Source organism: Rhea pennata, chromosome 3 (genome assembly GCF_028389875.1).
Source record: "Rhea pennata isolate bPtePen1 chromosome 3, bPtePen1.pri, whole genome shotgun sequence".
Classification (NCBI taxonomy): domain Eukaryota; kingdom Metazoa; phylum Chordata; class Aves; order Rheiformes; family Rheidae; genus Rhea; species Rhea pennata.
The window spans coordinates 35,751,777-35,763,917 of record NC_084665.1 but is presented as its reverse complement, the minus strand read 5'-3'; the positions used below and the strand labels follow the sequence as shown (position 1 = coordinate 35,763,917).

Sequence of the window (12,141 nt, the reverse complement as noted above, 5' to 3'; positions counted from 1 at the left end):
TGATACATCCCAACAATTTAAGAACCTTTCTTACTGTTATTTGGGCTAGATTAAGGGAATCCAGATATCTAACTCTTGCTTTATAGAAGAAATGTACAATGAAATTAATGAACCTCTTATGAAAGACTCCTTGAGTGCATGACTAACAGTCCTGAGTCCTGGGTTAGCTGCACTTTAGTTTCTTCTTCTTCTGAATACCCACTTGCAGATTTCATATCCTGAATTGCTGCCCTGTCCTGGGGTGGCATCAAACACTTGTCTCACGTTCAAGATTACATTACAACTTAGGTGATCACAGTTTATCCACAGCAGGCTTGATGCAGATTCAAATAGTTTTGGGAGCTGGTAGTCATACAATGTGATGATAAAACATTTTCAGAGCAATGTATTGCTTATTGACATGAAGCAAGAATATCTGGGAAAGAACTTCAATGCATTCAGGAATGGGACCATAGGGGTGAGATGGTGCTTTGCTTAAATCTCCTGCTGTAGGTGCTGTTGCTTGCAAGATGAGTCTGACAAATGCTTTTTTTTCTTGCACATAACACATAGCTTCTTAGTGCCTGGTGAGCCTTGGCAACAATGACCATTTAACTTTGCAGATCATGTAAATACCAATGTAGTAGTTCAGCTCTTCCTCTCCACGCCAACCTCCTACCATAACTTAAGTGCTTTTTCCAGAAGATCCTCTGTCTAGTCAGTGTTTTGTTCGCATTCCTTTCTCCTGCCAGTCCCTTTTGCTGTAACTTCATATATGTATACACATACCTTATGGCAATGGGGTAGTCATAAACTACACTTAACTAATACAGTATTGCTGTCTCTTGGTGGTTCCCTGTTTGTTTTGAGCTTAAGCTTCAACATTTGTGTCTGTATGCCAAGCTGTGTGCCCCTGGGCTTCAGCCTTGAGAAGACAGCTCAATTAGTGTCAGAAATCTTCAGGACAAATAATCTATAAACATCTGTTAGCCTTCCACTGTGCAAAAAGCTCTTGCCACAGGCCTTTCAAAATCTGTTCACCTAACCGAGCTATAGATAGCTAGTAACAAAGTAACCCTGAGGTGAGCAGGCTTATCTCCTCCACACAGGCAGGCTGTGCGCAAGAAAACTTGCGCTGCTTACAGCAGTCACAGCCTGTCCCGTTTGCACCTCGGCAGCAGGAGCGGAGCCCTTTTGCCCAGGACTCGGCAGGTGCTGCCTGCAGCTGGGATGCGCTGTCAGCTAGGGCCTTTCCTAAAGGTGGTACAAGTTACGTATGCATCTAACAATGCAGCCAGTGTTGTATATATGTACAATTTATATAAATCCATACAATTTGTATACATTTATAATTATATAAATTTATATGTATTAGGTAAGTTGCATTAAATTGAGGATTAAGCAAATGTATATATTTTTATATTATTTATAAATAATTTATCTTATAGATTTATAGATTCCTGTATTTTACATAGGATATATTTATAAGTATATACAATGTATATAAGAACATTTCCTCCCCCTCTCCCGCCAAAGGAGGCGGGGGCGCGCCGCTGCTTCCCGCCACACGGCCAGGCAGCGGGCGTTGCTTAGCGACCGGGGGCCTTGCGGTGGGGCGGGCGCCGAGCCTACTTCCGGGTTGCCGGCTGCCCGCGGCGCGCCTGCGGGACGGGGCGCCGTCGGCGGCAGCGCGGCGCGGTCGGCGGCTGCGTCACTGGCGCGCGCCCGCGGGCTGGGGAGGCCCCGCGGGAGGGGCGGGGCGGGGCGGCGGCGCCTGCGAGCGCGGAAACGAAACCGCGGGCGACGGTGCCGGGCCGCGCCGGGCTTCCCGCTGCCGCCGCCGCCGAGGGGCCCGCGGGGGGGCGGCGCGGCCTCCGCTCCCCTCTCTCTCCTCCGTGAGTGCCGCCCGGGAGCGGGGCCGCGGCCCCCCCCCCTCCCCCCCGGCTCGGGCCGCCTCCGCCGAGCGCGGCCCACGGCCGCCGCAGCCTCCCGAGGGCGGCGGGGGCGCCGGGCGCTTAGCGAAGAGCCGCCCGCCGCCGCTGGGCACCGCGTGGGCTTGCGCTGCGCGGAGCCCGCCGGCGGCTGCTGCCGGCCGTCCGCGGGAGGCGGCGCTGTGTAAGCGGCGGCAGCCCCGGGAGCGCCCCCGAGGGCGTCACGTGAAATAGTGACGGGAGCGAGCGTGCGGCGGGTGCTGCACCGTGGCTGCGTGCGAGCCTGGACATCCCCGGTGAGCGGCAGGGTTAGGCACCGGAGAGGGCTCCGAGCTCCTCGTTGCCATGCCGGAAAGGGTGCTGCACGCTGCCTGGTGTGAATTAATGACGATGTTTGAAATTTTCAGGAATTGGCAAAAGTGAGCAGAAATAAGGAGATGCTTCCTGTCGAGGGGAGCTTGCTGAGTCTGAGGGCTTGGTTTTGCTGGCTAGCGCCATTCTGCCCTAGAGAGAGAGAGTAATGACTAAGATGTATCCTTGATTTAAATTAAAGCATCAGTGTTTATGGGTTACAGGGCGTAGATGTGCGTGTGTCTGATGGTTGGATTCAGCTCTGTTTTATCTAGCTTACACCATTCTTAAGAATGGGGGGCAAATCTTGTGGCATTGACTCAAATTAGATGGGGATAATGTCACCTTGTGTATCTCCTGTAGTTTACTTTTCAGTTAGTTTTGCACGGTTTGATGTCCAAGAGAAAAATGGGGGTACTGAGGGACAATTAGTAAGACTAAGAAGGTGGAGATTTTGAGAGAAAACTAGAAAGGATAAGGTAAGAGTTTCTTAATTAGACAAGATCTGAGAAGAAATATAATTGTTGTTTCCCAGTACATTGGAGATACTTAGCTTTCTTCTTGCCCTGTTTATTAAGCTAGAGGTCTGTATTTGCACAAGAGCAGATAACCATAAGTTGGCTGTGACTGAACTTCTGCTGGAGCTGAAAAGATTTTGTAGCCACAATGCAGTGAAGTTCTGAGATGGTCTTCCAGACAGGGTCATAGAGGTGAATAAAAGGACTGATTTTAAATGGATCTCTATAAGTTTGTGGAAACAATTCTGGTGACAGGGTTAGAATCAGAAGCTCACTCAGTGCTCCTTTTCTAATCTAGCATTCATATGTAGCATAATAAAATGTTAGTTGGTTTTTATTGCTTGTCACCAATAGCAAGAAAGTTTAGCTAGTGCTACAGTGATCTATGCCTTTTGATTTTCACCTGTTTTCCTATTTCTTGGCACTTCTCTGCAGGCTTTTTCTACCTAGGTCCTATTAACTCAGCCTTGAATGATATTCCTTTTCCTGGGTTTATGCAAAGTTTTATCTGGCACATCCAGAAACTTGGTGTCTTGCCAGTGATGTCTGATGGTAAAAACAAACAAACAAATAGCAAACATCAACCCCCCTCCAAGAACTGTGAATTTTTGAATTTAATAAAGTTCTACTGTAAAATTAATGTAGAAAAGCTCATTTTGTAATTAATGTTAGCATGAGTAAGGTCAGAGGTGTTGAGATTCTTTTGTCAGAAATTGATTCCACCTATGTGTTTGCCATTAGATTTACCTTGCTTCCTCTTGTTTGTGTTTGGATGAAGTGAATCTTTGATTCAGTACGTATCTAAGTGCTGAAACCTTGGTTCTTGTAAGCTGCTAGTATTTAATGGTGAGTAGGTTGTAGAAATGATTCTAAATTCAAGTCATTGACAATAGGGAAGCTTCTTTATAGTTTTCCTGTTTGATTAATTAGACCAACTATTGAGTAGATGATCTAAAGAATCCAATATGTTTACCTAAAGGAAATTTGAGAAGGGTACCACTGAATAGTCCATAAAATGATGTATGCCACAGTGTTGCCAGTATGAGATCTGCACCTTACTGTTCAGCAAGCAGAAAAAAGTTGACTGTCTTAATGTTTACCAAGTGTGACTTTTTTTTTTCTTTCAGTAAAAATGAAGAGAAGGGCAGAGCCAGAGTTTAGCAGCCCACAAAAGAAGCAGAAGAAGAGGATAGAAGACTTAGGATTAACCCTCAGTTCTACTTCAGATGATGAAACTCAATTTAGTAACCATATGACTCAAGGTAAGGTTGGAGTTAGTGTGTGTATCACTGCAGGGGATCTAAATAATAGCTAGGAGTTGAACCTAAATCCTAATTAAGAGCTTGAGCTTCAAGGGCATGCTTTTTCTTTAGGAGAAAAAAATGTTTTATTTTTATTCACAAACTCGAACTGTTTTTTGTTTTTAAGCTTTAAAAATTATTTTGAAAAACCCCTTCTCCCTTTCTAAAAATCTCATGCAGACGTTTTAATCTGGGAATTATATGAATTCAGACATAGAAAATAAAACTTGGAGGTAGATGACCAAAGACAGAATCTTTACAGATATTAGACTATAAATCAGCAGTATCAGTCTTTTCAGTCTCTGTTTTTTTCTGTTTTGGAAGCTTTCATTAGTGAGTAGTTGTTTGTGATATGTGGTAATGAAGCATGGTAATCTCACTTTGTAAGAACAATTCAGAAATATTATCCCAATTTTTGCAGCTGGGACAAACTGAGATGTGTGCAAAGGGTGAGTTGGCTGGGATTCCTGGGTTGTAAGACCATCTCTCTTGCTAATTCAGTGTGACTTTTGTGTAAGAGTTGTGAGGGCTCACAGGTATTTGATTTCGTAAATTAAAAATGGTTTAGAATTAACTGTATCTGTTTTCTAACTTTCCTCAAGCTGGACTTGATTTCTCTCCAGGGCTTGGAATATACCAAAGACAACAAGAATGCCCTACACAATTGCTATCCCTGTTGCAGGGTGCTATAAACACTCACAAGTTGGCATTTCATGCTGCCTCACACTCCCACCTGTTACTTTTGAGTCTTGGGATTTCCATGGTTAACAAACTGCTAGCAAGATGGTTTCTGGGCACAGAATATTGTGAAAATGGAAAGGGGACAGATATGGAAAATGAGTGGGTCAGTTTGGCTGGGAATAGGCACAGTGGCTGGGAGCAGGCACAGTGGCAGAGAGTGTCTCTCATGTATGTGTCTGGCAAGACTGGAGGTGAATGGGGGAGTTAGAGTTATAGGGTGTGAGAGTTGGTAGGGAATGCAGCTTGCACTTGGGGCTGGGCTAAATATTTCAAGCCAGTGTTTGTTTTCTTCTTTTCCTCCCCTCTACTTATTTGGTCATTTAGTTCAGTTACAGGTCAAAATAGGCTATAACTCTTAATGTTTTTGAAACAAATTGATACTGCCCATAGTAAAATGCTTCTCTGGTAGTCTCTATGGACTGCTCAGCCATATTAACTTGATGTGAATGCAGTGGTGCTAGGCAAATTTTGGGGAGGAAAATAATGCTATTCTTTCATTCTTACAGTGGCTTTACAAGAAGAAAAGGGGAAGGACTCCATGGGTTTTAGGGCTTCCTGCTTGGTGTGAAGCAGGCTGTGAGTCAAATGATTATCACCTGATTCCCATCTAGATCCCAGTTGTATCCAGCCCAGAGCAAATCGGTTTGGGCATCTCACAGCTGTAGAGCTGCAGTGATGACTACAGCTCATACAGGCCTACTTGCTTCCTGAATAGGTCCCACAGTAGAGTTAGGCATAGGTACAGCCCTCAGTTGGGCAGCTCATTGTTTTGTACCTGTGTAGGCTCTGCTCTGTGAGTTTCAGGTGACTTTGATCCAATTTATTTTGAGTGCCTGTTCTATCATCTCCATCAAATTCTTTAAACTAGACTGATATTTAACCTGCTTGAATAAGCCACCATTTGTCTATAACTGACGAATATTAATAAGCTAATTTGTGTTCTGTTAAGATCTATCATATGTGCTTTTCTTTTTTGTATTCAACTGATGTTTGATATTCAAGCAAGAAGCTAGCCTGTGAGCTATTGCTCTTTTTCAATAACAGAAATGTTGCAGTTCTCTTCCATTGATATATTATATCTCTTTCTCCAGATCTATGTTCTCTTTCTCCCAAATCTGTCAGTAACTGCTTCGCTAGTCCGGGTGAAAACTCTCTTCAGCAAAAATTTAAAATAACTTTCTGGATTTCAGTAGTAAAAGTTTAGCAGATTATCACATGAGATTCTTACAGAAGCAGTTATAGTTGTCTAGTTGTCACTTAGGTTTGGCAAAGTAATTCTTTAATTGATTCATGATGTTAGGAGGGTAATCATATTAGTTTAGTTAATTGCATTCATGTTACACCCTTTGCCTGTTACGGCTCTTAAAGGCTTTATCAGGCATGACCTGTTTCTTCCTTAGCTTTATTTTGTTGCAAGGAGGAAAAGAATTCATCAGTTCATCTTTAAAATTCTGATGTAACTTGGGCTCCTCACTGTGGAATTAATGTTTCAGTGTGACTTGTTTCTCCCACTCTTAAAATGTAGTAAGACAGCATCAGCCAAAAATCACAGTGGCACAGCATTTCTTTTAATGAATGACTCACTGTGTCAAGACTTTTGGATTTTATATTACCTTTTACAATAATAACTATTCCTTCTGTGGACCTGGCCAAATAATTCATTCAGCATTGTTTACAACAATTGCATTTGTTTTGATTTGAATCAGACCACACTTATTAAAAAAATTAGGCTTCTTGCTTTTCTTTAATATCACATTCATTTGACTGGGACACTGTAACAGACTGTAAGATTGCAAATTCTTTTGATGCATCTCTACTATCTGTAATGGATTTAAAGAGAGAAGAGCAGCCTAACAGGGCTTACTGCTTAGAAGAAATTCTTTGTATTTGCTAAAGCAAATTTGAAGTAACTTCATGGGCTTATATAATGCCTTGGAATCAACTGAAAGATGCAGTCAGCATGGGTAATCTAGGAAGAGGAATATACTCTAAGGGCTCCTCTGTTTCGTTAAGTTTTCCACATCACTGTTTTGGACGCTTACAATTCTTCCTAGTGTCAGCTTTCATTCTAAAAGTAGTGATAAGCCTTATGGTGGTGAAGCTAACCTTTCAAATGCAACCATATCAGTTAGTCTGCTTCAATGCTGTTGCTGCTGTTTTAGGTGCACATGACATGGGGAAAAGAAATACCTACTGTTACCAGAAGCAGGAGGAACCTGTCCCTGGTGCTGTTTTGGGGTGGGCCAAGTGATTTCATCCAAAATTAGGGTTTTCTGTCTTTGCTTCCTGGAGCATAAAGTGATGAGGTTTATTGTTTGTGTGGAAGAGGAGATCTTGGTGTTGAGCAGAAGACTCTGTATGGGAGCAAGGACTGTACAGCACTCTGCCTGCAAGGATGCAGTTAGGGAGCTTCAACCCCTCTGTTAGGAGCAGCTGCAGCTTCTTTCTCAGACAGCCGAAGTGCTACCTTTCTAGCCTGGAGCTTCCTGGGTTTGGGTAAACTGTGGTTTGAGTGGGTTTCTTTTTTTTTCTTCATTTTTCTGTAAAGCTGGATTCTGTGAGGCCAAGGTAAATTGCTGGTAAAAGAGGTGGTTATACTAGACAAGCTAATGTAGGCATTGAGTACCTGCAGGGATTGGACTTTACACTGTTTTAGCAACCTCCTGTATATGTAATTAGATGTAGTTGAGCCAAAGTGTACAACTTGCTCTGCACCATGGCAGTGAGCATATGTGATAATCTGGTGCAAATACGCTCAATGCAGTCATAGTGGCCTGGATAATTTTGAGCAGCAGGTTGGGGGAAGATACATGCCAAACTACTTTCAAAAAGGGACTTACCACTCCGTTTTTGTTGGAATTCGTGCTTTACTCTATTTTCTTCGTATTACTGAAGATGGTACCACACCTGGGTGTATTAGTAGAATCTAGCCAGCTAAGGTACCTGTGCTGCTTGAGGCTGCAGTCCTATGCTGCATACGTGCAGGGTAAAGAATAAGATGTATACTGGCCTGCTGTTGTGAAAGAAGGAAACCAGAAGCTTTAAGGTTAGTTCTATCAGAATAACATTTGGGAAATCTTAATAGCATGGTTTTGCTCTAGAATGTAGCAAAGAAGTGGTTATTTACTTAGTGTTTTTAAACTGCGGCCCTCAGATCATTAGTGGTCCATAGCATATCCATGTTGTTATATTAAACTGTTCTCAGTTAAGAGTTTTCCAAAAGGTGAAGCTTGCCGAAAGGAATATTGGGATAGCCAGTTGAATTTGGAAAACATGAAATTAATGTACTGGTAGACCCACAATGGTAATGAGAAATTGGCTGTGTTCTAGTCTGTATCCTTCTATGGGAAGGATAACCTATGTAGGTTAAACCTTTCCGTGAAAGACCTATAGGGCAAGTGATGTTTGTGCAAAATTGGTGGTGAAACAGTCTCATTTTCCATAGTGAGCTTGTGGATCATGCTGCTGAAGTGGGTAATTGAATCAAAGTGAAGTTTATTATGGGGACTAAAAGGACTTAAATCTTCTCTTCTTTCTGCAGTATTGTCCATTTGCTGCATGTCTGTGTTGCATGATATGAATTTGTGGTTAGGTCAGGGATTGTGTTCAATCCTGTAGCTGGATAGGGAAATGAGGAGAATCCAATATGATTTACCAAGGCATCAGTAATTATTGTTATGCTCAGGAGGAACTCTTCATGGACTTTCCCAGCTGCCTGGGATCATTTGAAAGGTCAGACACAGTAATGTGCCATGATGATCGTGCTGTGGCCTTTGCTGCTGCCATAATGGTGTTTGCCAGGCCTTTTGGCATGTTTGAAATCTGAGTGTCTAAAATGTTTATTACAGGCTGAGAGAGATCATATGGACCCCTGAGAAAAAGGAGTGTTAACCATTCAGTAAAATTAAGAATGTAACCAGGTATTGGTTCCAGATAGTATTTTACATTGCACCTGCATGGTTTCTGTAACACACATGACATACTGAAGTGTCCTATTTGAGCTTGTATTCATTGAGAGGATTGAATAAAACACACCTTAAAGTTCTTGATGTGGTAGCTGAGATGCCTTGATTCCATTTTTCTTTTTATTTTTGTATTCACTTCTTCTACTGTTTTGTTTTCAGAGTCTTCCAGTAGCAGCAGTGGGTCTGATAGTGAGAGTGATGAAAAAAGACCAGTCTTCAGCAATGAGTTCAAGCAAGACTCTCTTGTGGAGGGTACTTCATCCCGCTACTCTATGTATAACAGTGTTTCCCAAAAGCTCATGGTAGGTCAAAATGATTTTGTATGAGATTATTAAGACTTCATGAGTATGTGAGGACAAAGTTTTTTTTTTTTTTTTTTTTTTTTTAAGGTCTCTTTTAAGAGATTTTTTTTCTCTATGCTTGCTATTGGACTTTTTATGCCCATAATGAAAGCATCAGCAGTTCTAGCTGCAGCAAGGTCAATCAGTGATTTATACCTTCTTAATTACAAACCTGAAACTACAGTGAGTATAATCTTTCCCTCTTACAAGAGAGACTTTTGTGCTTATAATTGTATTTTTCATTCAAGTCCAAGTCTGTCTTTTACTGCACGTGCCTACTGCACAGAAGCTTATTCCTGCAAGCCTCAGGCCTCTAGAAATTTGGAAGATTCCTATTTCTGCTAATCTTTGAGATTGGTTTAAATGCAGCTGTTAACTTGAGGAGCGGTAGTTATGCTTGTGTTTTGCGCTGCTGTGAAATTGTTAATGAAGTTCCGACTTGTGAAGTTTGTAATGCTTTTTCCAAGTGAGGATGTTTTCTTGAAGCAGATCGTAGAAGCCTCCAGTGCAGTAACTGTTCCTTTGCTTTGCCTTAGTTTCAGAATTGCCTCCAAAGGTTGGTATTTAATAATGTAACCTTTTGTAGAACCAGACTCTTCTTTACTCATCTTTGCTTTTGAAAATCAGTGTGACTGAATCAAATATATTGAAACAAAAAGTGTGAAGACAGATTTTTTTTTTTTTTTTTTAAAGTGACGCAGAGTTAACTGCGGCACATTAGTTCATCTGGTATCTTGTGAATTTTGACTTGCATATACACAGATAGTCCTACATTAAATGGAAAGCTTGGCAAATTAACTATACTGTGACTATTAGTAGTGGTAAGTATGATGTTTTGCTCCCCAAATCTCTTACAAAGTAGTTGCTGGTCTGGGAAGGTTCCTAGTTTGATACTATGTGGTATGTCCTTTCACAGCCAGATTTCCACTTACAGATATTACTGTTTGTATTGCTGCTTATGGGAATTGGGTGATACTGTTTTTCAAAGAGTTGAACTATTACTAATCAGCAAGATCATATGCTTACAAAACAGGAACTTTCCGTTCCTGATGAATTTAAAACTCTGCAGGATCTGGAGACTGAGTTACTGATTGTTAATGTGCTCCTCTGTGGGTAAATCCTGCTGGTGATCATTCAGAATTATTTGCCACCTGGGCTGCAGTTTGCAGATTCTAGCACCAGACAGACTGTCTTTAACATGTAGAGCTGTCTCCAGAGCCGAGTAGGTATGTGTCTTCAATTGCCATGGTGTGGGGACTCTGTATGTCTGAATTCAGAAAGCTTTTGTTTGTACAGCTTTATTGACTCGGATATAAAGATTGTTCTGAACTCTAGCTGAATCACTTGATAGCATTAAGTAAAAGATGTTCACTATTCTGTTCTCGGAAAATTAGTGTTTAACAGGTTCAGTGACTGTCATGCTTAATGCACATATTTCAAGATGTGATAACTCAGAAGATTCAAAGCCAGATAGCAAAGGCAGTGGTGGAACACTACGTATCTTTGTATAAAGCATGTATAATATTTTTGCACTCTTTCTCATACAGACTGGCAGTTAACAATGTCATTGCTGCTTTACACAGGGAAGGAGATGCAGATAAATTATTCATTGATGTGACACTTTTCTAGGTCTTTTATTTACTTACTGTCTTGTGGATGCATACCAGAAGTGGAATTGACTCTGTTCACACTCATGTTGTTGTGTTCTTGTTGCTAAGATCTATGAAGAGAAAAGCCTTAAAAAGTAGCAGTTAATGAAGATTTTCCTTTTAAGCTAAGAGATAATGCATTTCTGGAGCAGTCTTGAAGTCCTCCTCTGAATTTTTAACTGACACTTGCAGATATCTGTGTGCATGTGTGACTACATTTCCACAAAAAAAAATCATCAAAACATTATTTTTTTTTCCTGTGTCAGTATCTTTTGGTTTATGAACAATCCACACTCGCTGAACTTGGTAACAAATGGCTCCTGGCTCCTCACTACTTTTCTATTTGAGCAGGCTCTTCCTGCATTACTGAACCCTTTGTAATGCGTTATCTTTTCAAGCATCGTTTTCTGGATCTACTTCTCTCCTTCCTGCCTCAGTGGGGTGAACTTGATATCAAGTCTTGAAAACTACAGCTGAGATTAAGAGCGATCGATGCGTTCAATTCACTTCAGTGTGATGTGTCATTTTGCTTTCTTTGTAGGCCAAGATGGGCTTCCGTGAAGGAGAAGGTCTGGGAAAATATGGCCAAGGCAGAAAGGATATTGTTGAGGCCTCCAGTCAGAAGGGAAGGAGAGGCTTTGGGCTGACCCTCAAAGGATTTGATGGGGAGCTGAATATTGACTGGCAGGATGAACCAGAGGTAAGTATGTCCTGTTTTGAATCTTTTTTTCTGTTGACATTTTCAGGATTCACCCTGTGGGAATGTTTTTTACTATTTTCTGATATAACTGGCTGCTGTCAAATGGATCTGCTGGATAGATCCAGGCCTCATTTTGTCCCAGAAAAGCACATCAAAACTTGTTTTTGTTCACCTGTATTAATATGCTGGTGAAAAATCAGTCTCAGGTTGTTGCTGTGATCTATACATTTTGTTTCCATATTTGCAGGAGAGAAGGTGATTGAAGATTACCATCAAGCTGTTTTCTGTTTACTATTTTTATTCTGTGTGTCAGTGTTTTTCATGCCTCTGTAGGTTTTCTGATGTTTTGAGGTTTTTTTCTAAAGTAACTTTTCTAGCTGTGCTTAATAGTCCCAAATAAAATGCAGACCTGCTGTATTCCTGCATCTTGTCAAGCTTTTCAACAGGGAAGAAAATTGGGAAATAGAAATGGATGTCATCAAAGTAAAGCCTCGCTTGGTGTGAAATAGCTGGCATGTGTTGTAGTTAAAAACAAACAAAAAAACAAAACTGAGTCCTAGGCATTTGGTCCTCTGGAGAGTAAGCCGAAAGGTCCCATTAGCCAAGGACAGTAATGTCTGTCAAGTGAAGTATGGTGACATTGTAGTACTTCACCTCCTTTCTTT

The 12,141-nt window shown here is 41.5% G+C and overlaps 1 protein-coding gene across 3 annotated transcripts in view; it reads left to right on the top strand.

Moving 5' to 3' along the window:
* Nucleotides 1-1,813: 1,813 nt before the first annotated feature.
* The window catches only part of CMTR1 (cap methyltransferase 1), a 30,673-nt gene continuing 20,345 nt past the window's right edge, over nucleotides 1,814-12,141 (top strand). For 2 of the 3 annotated variants that reach the window (XM_062571978.1, XM_062571976.1), the window contains exons 1-4: nucleotides 2,052-2,206; nucleotides 3,907-4,041; nucleotides 8,946-9,088; nucleotides 11,318-11,476. In XM_062571978.1, coding sequence (XP_062427962.1) covers nucleotides 3,912-4,041; nucleotides 8,946-9,088; nucleotides 11,318-11,476 — 432 coding nt within the window. In that variant the 5' untranslated portion in view covers nucleotides 2,052-2,206; nucleotides 3,907-3,911. Of the gene's footprint in view, nucleotides 1,875-2,051; nucleotides 2,207-3,906; nucleotides 4,042-8,945; nucleotides 9,089-11,317; nucleotides 11,477-12,141 lie in introns of those variants that run through there. The other variant, XM_062571977.1, reaches the window with a different exon arrangement.